The 12,426-nt window shown below is 39.8% G+C and overlaps 1 protein-coding gene across 4 annotated transcripts in view; it reads right to left on the bottom strand.

The window, feature by feature from the left end:
* The window catches only part of KLKB1 (kallikrein B1), a 25,533-nt gene extending 13,119 nt beyond the window's left edge, over positions 1-12,414 (bottom strand). The window contains exons 1-7 of one of the 4 annotated variants that reach the window (XM_008710463.2): positions 12,227-12,414; positions 11,045-11,085; positions 9,774-10,003; positions 8,783-8,841; positions 3,995-4,157; positions 2,559-2,665; positions 88-247 (exon numbers count right to left, since the gene is read on the bottom strand). In XM_008710463.2, the coding sequence (XP_008708685.1) occupies positions 88-247; positions 2,559-2,665; positions 3,995-4,157; positions 8,783-8,840 (488 nt within the window). In that variant the 5' untranslated portion in view covers position 8,841; positions 9,774-10,003; positions 11,045-11,085; positions 12,227-12,414. Of the gene's footprint in view, positions 1-87; positions 248-2,558; positions 2,666-3,994; positions 4,158-5,639; positions 5,893-8,782; positions 9,664-9,773; positions 10,004-11,044; positions 11,086-12,226 lie in introns of those variants that run through there. The other 3 variants (XM_008710462.2, XM_040643398.1, XM_040643399.1) reach the window with 3 other exon arrangements.
* Positions 12,415-12,426: the final 12 nt, after the last annotated feature.

Below are 12,426 nucleotides of genomic sequence, written 5' to 3'. Positions count from 1 at the left end.
GGGGGGGGGGGGGGCGGGAGTTACAAAGAGTACAATTAAATCTTAACAGTACCATCAGAAAAAACAAACACTGTGAATGTTACTCACCGGTACTCTGCACTGTAAAATCGTTCAGTGGCGTACGTGAAAAATTGACAGCGAATGTCATTGGTGCACTTTTTTTGGCATTCTTCGACACTTTTTACCTTAGAGGCATTAAAATTAACTCCTCTCATATCAATTCCTTTATGAATGTCTCGGTAACAAGCTGTACAAATAAAATGCACAGAGAGAATTCAGTCAGTTTCCTTCCAGAAGTTTATCATCAATTAGGCAGGGTAGTTTTGAAGGATTCTATCCTGTTTTTCACAACTGCCCTTTTAATTAGGGGATTTGGTATTTTTGTTACATCACTACATTATCAAACTCGCTTGAAATAAACACATTCCAATATGCTTTATAGCACTAGCAGAGAGAGGGGTTACTTTGTTTCCAAAACTGTAAGGTATGTGTAACTATATAGGTAATATTTCACCCTGAAATTATCAATGAGCAATGGAAGACAGACAAGGCTACAATCGTGAGGGCCCTGATGATTATATTAAGGATCTGCATTATTAAACAACCTGATGTGCCCTTAACTTCTTGCATTGAGTGAAGGAGCTTCTCTATCTCTTATTTCTCAGGTTTCAACTACTCCTGTCTGATTGTGAATTTCATCTGTAAGCCCTGTCATTGCCATCTATGCGTCAAATCCTTACAAAAGGTGAAGAGTTTTGTATATTCATGATGAAACCATTTTAATTCTTGCTTTAAAATTTTGTTAGATTCCACTGAAGCATCCTTCCAGTTGAAATGTACCTTATACACAAAACAATATAGATAATTCTTTGGACAGTGAACCAAATTTATGATGTAGGCTTTTTTTAAAAAAGCACTCGGATTTGTTAGTTAGACCCTTGGATAAAAAATCCAGCAGTATAAACCATAATCTGCTGTACGTAATGTTCTACTCCTAAGAGCTTGAAAAAGCCATAAAACTAGATTTAATGGTGGGAATGACAGAAAATGTACAAACGAGTAGGAAAACAAGACATTGCGGTGGGCAGGGCCGTGGATAATTCACAGTGATTGATGTGCATAGGAATTTGTAGGTTCTAGAAGGGAAGTCTCTTTCCAATTCTGCTGTACATGAGAAAAGAAACCAGCTGAGTTGGGATGAGATACTTAACAAACTAAAAACTTTTCTTTATGATTAGTGGAAAGCTCTAAACCTACCTATAAATGTTTTAAACCAAAATTGGTCCTGAATTTAGGGACTTTATGTCCTTGGGAGCAATTATTACTTTTAATCTGAGATACTCAGGGAGAGTTAGGAGGGAACATTAAATAAGTTCTGTAAGACTAAGTTTGAGGGGAAAAAAATAACAATAACGAAGAGTACTGAGAAAAGCAAAATACTGTTCTTTAAATTTTACTAGGATAGCATATTTAAAAATAATGCTTAATTGAATGATTTACACTAAGTTGTATTAAGATATACATTTGATCTTATAACATAGGACATGTATTGGTCCTCAGGTAAACTGCATATCGGCTAAGTCAGATCCCTGTGCTCCTAACTAAGGGCTGGTTCCTGTATAAACTGCTGGTACAAAGCACGCATGTGTGTTGAGGGAGTGGTGTTAATGGGGGGAGGGAGGATAGAATACTTTAAAACATCTGAAATCCGAAACTACAAAATTAACTGTAAATAGTAAAGGTAAAGTAGCAATGATGGACAGTCCCAACGTGGTTATTTCAAGTTTCTGCCAGCCCATCAGTTGAGAATCTTTTCAGCACTTCTTGTTTCAGATCAGTTATGTCAGAGAAACGGTTCACTGCCATAAGTTAGGACAGGATTAGAAATTGTTTCCCAAGACATTAGTAGCAGTAAGGGTCAGAATTTAAATTTCCTGGCCTCTTAGTCCTCACATTTTTTTCCTAAGAAGTATGATTCTCATTAGCAAGATTTACAGAGCCCAGACCTTCAATTTGGGGGCTTAATGGGGTTTCTTACCCTCTGCATTATTGACGTTTGGGACCAGAAAATCTTTGTCGGGGGCTTCCCTGTGCCTTGTGGAATGGTTAGCAACATCTCTGACCTCTATCTACCAGATGCTGGTAGCATCCCCCCAAGTGGTGACAACTAAAAATGTCTCTTGGATGAAGGACAAAATCACCCCTGGTTGAGCAGTGCGCAAATTATCTCAAGTAAAACAGGGATCTCCATGCCTTCTGTGTTCTCTTTAAGATTCTTACCTGCAATCGGGTTGGGGAAAGGGGGCAGCTATCATTTGAATGTGTATTCACTTTCTGCAAGTCTTACACTGTAGTGCTAACTCATAAGTAATAGAGGCTCCTTGAGCACAGAACTGATAAAGACGAGAGGGAGGATACATCCAATTAATAGCGCCCCCTCTCTGTTATGTCTCTGAGTGCTCCCTGCAAAAGTCCAAGGCAGTACAGAGCTTGAGCAGAAGCCATTGTAAGGTAAACCCATTATTCACTCAGATTTAGCTCAGAAATCGACAGCTTACCACTTATTTGATGACCACATTGCTTTAAGGAATGTCCAGAAATTGCACTCGTCCGTGACACTGTGGGCAGGGTTCCTGTAGCACTGTCTTTCAAGAAGCAACCAAATCTGTTTCAAAAGTACTTTCAGTTAGAAAGTAGAATAATAAACACATTGAGGAGATGTCTAACTTTTTTATACACTAATAAGTATGTCCAGGAATAAGGAAAATAATAGAGCTTCCCCGACACTTGCTGGAAAGAACACTCTTAGAGGAAATTCCATAAAATCTAACAGTCTTTGTAATATCTAACTTCAGCATTCTCTTTCTTTTTTAAAAAACACTTTTAAGTATAGAAAGTGCATCATATTAAAGAGGTAATGATTTTTCCCGTTCCTACAGTTTGGGGAATCATGTTCTCACCTGGTGATTGTTTTTACTTAAATCGGTCATGAGCGTTGGATCAGTCTATGGGGTTCAGCTCGCTTATTAACTCCTTCTAGTTCCCACTAATGGTAGACTTCGTTCTTTCATGTCAATCCTAACGGTAACCTTTCACAAGGATTCTAGAACCTAACTCAACTTCAGGTTGATGCCTCTCACACACAGTCTGGGTTTTCTGTACAAGTTTAACACATAGAATCGGGGGTGATGATCTAATTCCTAGTTTTTAAATTCAAACAGAGCTAAGGTAAAAGAAAAGACGTATGGATATGGAAATGAGAACAATAAAGACATGCTTATTCTGGATATTGATCAAAATGAAAGAAAACTATGATGAAACCATGGCTGCACTCGGTCAACTTTATGACCTAATAATATTTTTAATGACTATTTTTCTAGGGCTCTTACTTTTCCAAAATGCCAGTTAATAATATATATTTGCATATGTGTGCGTACACACACACACACTACATATACCACAGGTGCCTAACCTGATTTACTACAGGTCCATTCAGAACAGACCTTTCCCAAGATCTGGATCTTACTGAATAATATTCTCAAAAAAATATTTGCCTTCTGCTATATTTTCTTCGGATGTGCTATCCACAAATATAATCCTGACTCAGGTTATGTTTCCTTGCTCAGGTGAAATATTCACCTGTTTTTAGACCCTTTCTTGAGACAACCAGTTAACCCAATGATTTTCAAGCATTCTCCTTGAGGCCTTGGATAGACACTGCCTCGTTTCTATGACTTTAAGTGAACGCAGCAACTGTCTGACATGCATACTGCCAGGCCCAAGACACTTTGGTTCAGTGGGCTCAACTGTTTGGGTCTGAGGCTGTGGCCTAAGAATCTGCTAATATTAGACCCACTCCAGCTGATTCCAGTGAAGCTGGCCCTTGGACCCCATTTGAAAAACATAACCCTACAATATTTACACCTTGTTGCACACAACTGGTTCTATTTTGAAAAATGATTGGCTTCTCCAATAATGACATGTCAGCTTTTACCTTTTGTCTGTGTCATTAGTGGAACTTTCAGGAAGGAAACTGAAGAGCAAACACCTAGGATGGAAGGTACACATCATCTGACAGTGTTGGGCATTCGGGGTGTACATGGCGGTTAGGTCCCCTCCTCTGAAGAAGGTATTTTTGTATAGTTGAGTCAGACATCCTGTGATACGATCATTGAAAAAAATACATTAATTTGCAATGAATGCAAATAATTATTTTGATAGAAATGTCTCTGTGTTCTGAACCTTTGTACTTCCTCTGCTAAATACCCAAAGAGCTTTACAACAGGACTTTCATGATAGAAGTAGGATAAATCCTATTAAGGTGACTGTTTGAACAAGGTATAATGCTATTTAAAGTCATTCTATGGGTACTTCTACATAAAAAACTTGGTTGATTTTTACAAAATCATAGGATAATTTGCACATAAATTATCCGCAAGAAAATACAATTCTAGCTTGGTTTCTCCCTGTGGTCTAACATGCTATGAAAATACCATGACTTAAAAATAACAGGGAGGGAGGTGCCTGGATGGCTCAGTCAGTTGGGTGTCTGCCTTCAGCTCAGGTCATGATCTCAGGGTCCTTGGATGGAGCCCCGTGTCCAGCTCCCTGCTCAGTGGGGAGTCTGCTTCTCCCTCTCCCTCTGACCCTCCCGCCTGTCTGTCCTCTGTCTCTCTCTGTCAAATAAATAAAATCTTTAAAACAAAAAATAACAGGCAGAGCGCCTGGGTGGCTTAGTTGGTTAAGCATCCAACTCTTGATCCCAGCTCAGGGCTTGATCTCAGGGTCGTGAGTTCAAGTCCTGCACTGGGCTCCACGCTGGATGTGGAGCCTACTTTAAAATAATGAATAGAATAGAATAGAATAGAATAGAATAGAATAGAATAGAATAGAAGAATAGAATAGAATAGAATAGAATAACAGGCTTCTAGTTAAGGAATAAATAATTCATGGGAATAAAAGGCACAGCATAGGGAATATAGTCAATGATACTGTTACAGCATTGTATGGTGACGGATGATAGTTACACTTGTCATGAGAATAGCATAACGTATAGAGAGGTTGAATCACTATGTTGTACACCTAGAACTATTGTAACATTATGTGTCAACTATAGTAAAAAAAAAACAAAGTAAGTAGGATCTCTTTCTCAAAATCCTTTCATAACAAATAGCTGTGTAAGGGGAGCTAGAGACAGACTTTATTCTATGCCTTTAACTTTTTGTTTTTCTTTTTTTACAGAAAGAAGTTAAGTAACTGAGACTCAGGGCAGTACAGACTTGCGCAAGACCCACGTGGCTAATGAAGGTCCTAGAAGAGAAACCTACCTCTTTTCGCTCCCAATCTTGTTCCCTTTTCTAGTGTGCAATCTTAAAGGTTGCTCCTCACTTCAGTTTAATTTAAATAACCCAAGAGTTATTGGGTACTTACTAGGATCAGCACATTATTTGCTCGGTCTCTACAGGCGAATGCGAACGCGTGCGTATGCTAAATTGAAAATCCATTCTGAACGCTTTGCTGTTTGGGAATCGTTCACAGTTCTAAAGTACCGTGCATCCCACGTATTATTAGAATATTAAGTGCTACCTTTACTGTTCCATATATTAAAAGTAAACTTTAATACACGTATTTGAGTTTACCTTGAAAGAGCCGCTTTAAAGTCAGCTTCGTGAGCTTTTCCAACCCAAGCAGCACATGTGTCTGTCAGCTGTTAACCACAGGATATTCCAATGACAACTTTGTCCATCCCCTAGGACATCTATTTTTGTTTTGCCCTTCAGGGAATGGGCAACTTAGACACATATGTTTCGATAAGCACAGAAGATTAAAATTTCCTCTGCACTCTCCTCCCCTCTGGGGATTCCAGCCCTGAGCTCTGTTAGGATGACCTAACCCAGCATGGTCGCTTTTCTTCCTCTCGGAGGTGTGGCTAAGATGACGAACCCTTGGATAAGTTTCATATTTAGAAAAAGCAGAGATCTCTTCAGGGGGAAGCTTATGGGAATACAAGTTGCCAGGCGTATAGACCTAGATTTCATATACACACAAAACACTGAGTAGCTGGTCCAATGACAACGCTGGCTGCAAAGTGACCTGTGTTTTAAGTAATTGGTATATTCGGCCGATTCGTAGTTACAGAGCAGCCAGCCGCCCCCCCCACCCCGTCCCAGGGCACAAACATGAGTGCAAACAATACCCTGCCTAAGCCTTTGCGAACTGCCAGGTGACTTGGCTGATGGAAAGGGGCAACTAGAAACACGCCAACTTTGGAGCAGGCTGGGAAGAAAGTCCTAATAGACATTCTTGCTCATCCTCATAAGTTGGTAATGATGATGATGGTGGTGATGGCAATAACGATGATAGACTTGTTCATATTGTATTTTAGAGTGCTTTAAAGCACTGTTACATAAGTTATCCCATAACATAAAATAATGTCACACTGCTACTGTGTCCATGGACTTGGGGCAGGTTATTTGGTCTTGTTAAAAAAAAAAAAATTACATAATCAATAAGGAGGAAAAAACCACTACATTTTTTTTAAAAATTGGATAAGGGATATGAAAAGGTAATTTATACAAGAAACACAAGCAAATAGTAAGTATACAAAAAATGGTAAGAATCGTAAATACAGGCAAGTTACAATAGCTGATGCAATTTTACTCACCAGATTAGCAAAAATTTTTAATTTTCTAAGTTACCAGTGTTGATGTACTGATTTTGGCTGCAAATGATCAAAAACCTAGTTCAAAGTGACTTTATTATAAATGGAATGTATTGGTTCAGAAGCCAGAGTACACGGCAGATTTGGCTTCAGGAATCACTGGACAGGGAACTGGGCTGATCCCATCAAGATTCAATTTGTCTTCATCCATTTGCTCTGTCCCACAGTGTTGCTGTTGCTCTCAAATTCCACACAGTGGCAAGGTGCCAGAAGCTCAGGGCTTTGTATTCTTCAACAGTTCAAGTCAATTGGAAATAATAATAAGAGCCTTATTTGTAGAAGTGTAAGCAAAGGTCTTGTTGCAGACCTTTCGCTCGGATCAGGTCACAGCGGCCAGCAGGATGTGTGCCCCTATTTACTAGTTCAGGTCTGCTTGGTCACAGCCACATAGACCCAAACCTGGAGGCAGCAGTTTCCCAAAAACAAATCAGGATATAGTTTCCAGAAAGGTGAATATATGTCAAGCCTTATAGACGACTACTGGACTTGGCCTAAGCGGGATGAATGATCACTCTTACCTGCTGGTGGAGAGGGCTAGCTGGAGAACCACCTTCTGAAAGACAACTTCATGACGTACACCACAAAACTTCCAAAATATTCACACCTTTCTATATAACATTTTTATTTTCAAAATCTTATTCTACAGAAATAAATAACTGAATGTGTGTATAAGAATGTGCACACAAAAACACTGTGACTAGGGAAGATTACTAAGCTCCAAAAATATGATATATACAAAAAGATATCCATAAATGGGAAACATAAGTTATAAAAAAGTATCTATAATTAATAACATCTTTGTTAAATGTGTAAATATACATGTATAGAAAAATATCTGAAAGACTAAAAAAAAATTTAACAGTGGCCATTTCTGTATTATAGGATTTCAGACAATAAGCAATTTCTCATTTTCTGCTTACGTGCACTAATTTTCCTAGAATGATAATTTTTTTTTTTTTTTTTTGCCAAAAAGATAAAACTGAAATGGCCATGGTCCGTACATCTCTGGCTTCCACTCCTCAGCATTCCATGGATGTAATGATCATGGCTCAAAAAGCAATCAGGCAGGGGCGTCTGGGTAGCGCAGTCATTAGGCGGCTGCCTTTGGCTCAGGGCGTGATCCTGGCATTCCAGGATCCAGTCCCACATCGGGCTCCTCTGCTGGGAGCCTGCTTTTTCCTCTCCCACTCCCCCTGCTGTGTTCCCTCTTTCACTGGCTGTCTCTGTGTCACATAAATAAATAAAATCTTTAAAAAGAAAAAAAAGCAATCAGACAAGGGGTGGGGTGGTTTAGGAGGGGAAAAACAGCCTCTTCCTGAAGAAATTATATCTCTTTACAAATGTCACCCTTACCCAAGAGGTGTTTATCTTAGCCATACATCTGAGAGGCAGGTAAATAATCATTGCGGTGTGGTCCTCTTACGGCAACACTGAATCAACCCATAACGGTGGCACAGAGAAAACTCCACTATTAATGAAAAACAGTGTCCAGAATCATCTTCATTCCCTGAAAACTTAATGGAATGGCTAGAGAGAGCAATACGTTCAAAACCTGGTGTTGAAACCAGAGCTATTCAAATGGACGATTTACTAATTTAAATTTAAACCAAATACTTTCATTTCCGAAGCAGTTCCTTAGTGGCCTAAAAGAGTAAAAATACACACCCGGTACCTATTACAACACTTGGGTTGGATCCAGACACTATAAAATCCTACACACTGAATATTCAGATGAAGTTGATTTTTAAAATGTATTGATAATAAAAATAGAAGGCTGAGTGTTTAAGATCTGCTTTGTAGAGAGTCTGCGCCAACAGCACTTTCTGCTACACACAGCCCAAAGACACTCTCACTCCCGGCCTCCCTCACCCTTGTGTGTCTAGGGCGATTCATCTGAGAAGTGGCAGTTGCCCCTGGATAGTAAAAGAATTTGTGTCCTGACTTTTGGGTCTGCCTCCTTCCCAAAGCTGTCTGTTCAATCATTTTCTCCAGGGCTGGCTTGTCTTGTTAACCACTCCTCTCCCACACCCAACTTTAGATCTTAGAAAAAAATCCACTCACCACAGGAAACCGTAGCAAAAAAGCAGGTGAGATAAGCTGCTTGCCTGAATGAAATCATCCTAAAAGAGAAAGCAACACATGCATGACCCTGCTGGTGACAGATCATATTTACCATGAACCTTCATTTAAGGTGATAGAGACCTTCTCGTAAACATCTGCATTGCAAATCTAAGCACACAATTACCGGTACAGGGAACGAGAGATTCCTTATATTCTATGCCAGGGACTTGGCATGAGATACAAACTGAGATCTCTAGACTACTGTTGTGTTCATCACTCACTTGCAGCCGATGTTGTTGATAATTATGGGACAGGGATTGGTAAAGGGGGATTAAACAGTTGTGAAACCTTTTGATTTGCGCAAAAAGAAAAGGATTGTAAGTAACAGCAATAATATTGGTCCAGAATTCCTAAGAAAAGCTCTCAAAATACCAAAGCCCATTGAAAAATTTTAAAGCAGTTGATATTCTCTTTGACTTTAAAATATCTTACGGTAAAAGATTTCATATGTAAGAATATCAATTTCTCCTACACTCTCCAAATACACCAGAAATTAGAATATATACTGATAGCTGCTCCTCAAAGTAGAATTAGGCTTAATTTAAAAAAAAATGATTTGGAAGCAATCAGAATAATAGAAATTGTCTACCTGAGAGCACGATTGCTTCTGTGGCTCTGGAGGTGACGGTGTCTCTCGCCACTTAAAAATGGACGGTCCTCAAGCTTTCCTAACGGGTCGCTGCAGGCAGTATTTACTTGGCTCCGATATTGACTTTGGTTTTCTGCCAACAGTTTTAACTGTTTGCCCTGTCAACATATTCTATGAACATCCCACTCCCGTGTTCAGCTATTTAATATATTAACTATTTCGTGTTAGGGCCCCAAAATGCATGCCCAGATTTCCATTTTTAAAAACGTTCAAAACATTTCCCTTATTTGGAGTCATGCTGCTTAAATTCTCATTTAACTAAACTTTTCCCATTGCAAGTACCTGGATGACAATGGAGTAAGGGATGGGTGTGGGTCGCTCCTTCTGGAAGGATCTTTTGACTACCGACATCTGTGGTTTTCCACATCTTCTTCAAAGAAGCATGTAACACTGAAGTGTTGAGTATGGAAGGGAATTGGAGAATGATTGGGTCCTTCTCCCATCCAATTCACAAAATGGTATATGGCAGGAGTTGACAAACCACAGTTCACAGACCAAACCTGGCCCAGTGCCTGTTTTTGTAAATAAAGTTTAATTGGAACACAGCCACGCCCATTCATGCATGTAATTGTCTATACTTGCATTCATTCTACAACTACAGAGTTAAGTAGCTGTGACAGAGAGTATGGCCTACAAAGAGGAAAAGGTTTACTATCTGGACCCTTTCAGATTAAGTCAGCCGAAACCTGCTATCTGGCACTCCTAGCAGAGTTTAGACTTCCCTGTTAGGATGCCTCATCTGGAAAAAAATATACTGGTTTTCCCAGAAATCTGTTCCTGCTCAGGGAGTTCTATTTTATTTTTATTTTTAATAAAAATCTCCTTATATACTGAAATATACCTTCTTGTGACTACTTCAATATTTTAAAATTTATTTATTTATTTATTTAGAGAGCTTGTATGTGGTGCGTGGGGCGGGGGGAGGGGAGCAGAGGGAGAAGGACAGAGAGAATCTTTAAGCAGGCTCCACGCTCAGCACAGAGCCCAATGTGGGGCTCGATCTCACCACCCTGAGATCATGACCTGAGCCAAAATCAGAGTCAGATCCTTCATTGCTTAATCGACTGAGCCACACTGGTGGCCCCCTTCTAGCAACTTCTATCCTTCAGTCCTTGATTTATTTACTAGATCCATACAAAAGAATTTATTCTCTTTTTTGGCGTACTTTTTAAATATTTAAAGATCATAATCCCTTGCCTAGTAAATCTCCTTTGTTTTCTGACCCTCAAAATTATAGTACATCATTCTGACTAGTAAATTAGATTTTTAGGGAGTTGATTCTTATATAAATATTTTATGCATACTACTGCAATGCGGAGCAGTGTTTATTAAAAATGTAGCATAATGTTGCCACTAAATTGTTTTCTGACTGTAAAGAAGTAGCATATTTCAAATATGCCTGCTGTGCCACCTTATAGATTCAGGGTATCAGCTAGTACACCAGCAATCGACAAAAAGAATCCTCTGCCTTGTGCAATGTAAAAGAATTTAAGTTGGGGATCTCATCTGTTACCAGCCTCCACAGAAAAAGACAATGAGTGGAACGAAGCTACCTTGCCTCCAAAGCACAGCAGAAACCGTCGACGTTGTTTCCCTAAAAGGTGAGATTACAGATTTTAACCTTTTTAAATACTTCTGTGTTCCATTTGAACTTCTCTGACAGCAAAACACAAGTTCTGTTCCAGTAATACAATAAAACTAAAAATTTCTTTTTAGAAAAATCAAGTCAGAAATAAGTTGAAAAGAGGCAGTGGTAGGCAGAATTGTAAAACGTTCCCCAAGATTTCCCAGTCTAATCCCAGGGACTGAATGCAGGCTGAGATGCCCTGTCAGTCCGTGATCATGCCGTGTTACATGACAGACATTCTGCACGTGCCATTAGGATTGCTCAAGAGTTGACTGAGAGCCAATCAAAATGGAGGTGATGTGGGGGCCTAATCCCATCACAGGGGCTCTTTAAAAGCACCGTTTTCTTCTGCCGTTAGCCTAAGGAGAAGGCAGAACCCGGGTGTGAGAGGGGAGCACTTGGCTTTGACAGGGGTGGGGCCTGCAGCAAAGCCCCCCCAGTGGCCTCTAATGCTTCCAACAAATGGAATGAGCTTGGACAAGGATTCTTCCTACAAGACCCACACCCTGATTTTGGGCTTGTGAGATATCACAAGGGGAACCCAGCTAAACCCACCTACTGACCCACAGAACTCGGAAGGGTACATCAGGGTTGTTTTAAACGCTCACAGCTTGAAACCTCCACCAATCCCCAAGGGGACAACTCTGAGTGGACCCCGCTTGGGTCAATCAACTTAAGTCAAGAGAACAACACGGCCTAAGAACACGGCATCGTCAGCTAGAACTGCATATTGACCGTACATGTGTTGGGGAAGCAAAAAGGTGAGAAACGGAAGATAAAGGGGGGAGGTATTTATCATGGGATAGTTCCAAAGATAAAGAGGGTGCTGTTCCTTTAAAAAAAATGGTTGGAAGGAGGTTTCCAGAGACACTAAAAAATTTGTCATGTGCCTTCCAACATCTCATTAGATGCTGGAAAGAAAAACAGTTTGGTCGTCCAGATACATTCTAGGTTAAAAATTGATTTTTTTTTTTTTTTTTTTTTTTTTTTTTTTTTTTGGTGCACAGCATCTCTTTCATTGTGAGATGGGTCACTTGGTTCAGAAACCGACACTCCTGAGTTGTCTGTGACAATGAGTAGAGCATGATTCGGTTCACTAGCCCATTACCTGGGAAGGTTTCTAGACTAAAATGCCTGAGATCCAGTGATGCTGAGGGTTTTGCTGATTCCCAGGCCTCTGTGGGAGATTTCACTTTCTGCTCTTAGCTGAGCAAAATGTGCTGGTATTTCCACTTCTCCTCTGGTTAATTCTTCAGAGTCAGGAAAACTCAAAATCAGTCTATGACAAGGGCACAAGGAACATCTTGT

This window comes from Ursus maritimus, unplaced genomic scaffold (assembly GCF_017311325.1).
Source record: "Ursus maritimus isolate PB19 unplaced genomic scaffold, ASM1731132v1 scaffold_28, whole genome shotgun sequence".
In the NCBI taxonomy this organism is placed as follows: Eukaryota; Metazoa; Chordata; class Mammalia; order Carnivora; family Ursidae; genus Ursus; species Ursus maritimus.
Note: the sequence above shows the minus strand (reverse complement) of the source record. Positions and strands in the feature narration are given on the sequence as shown.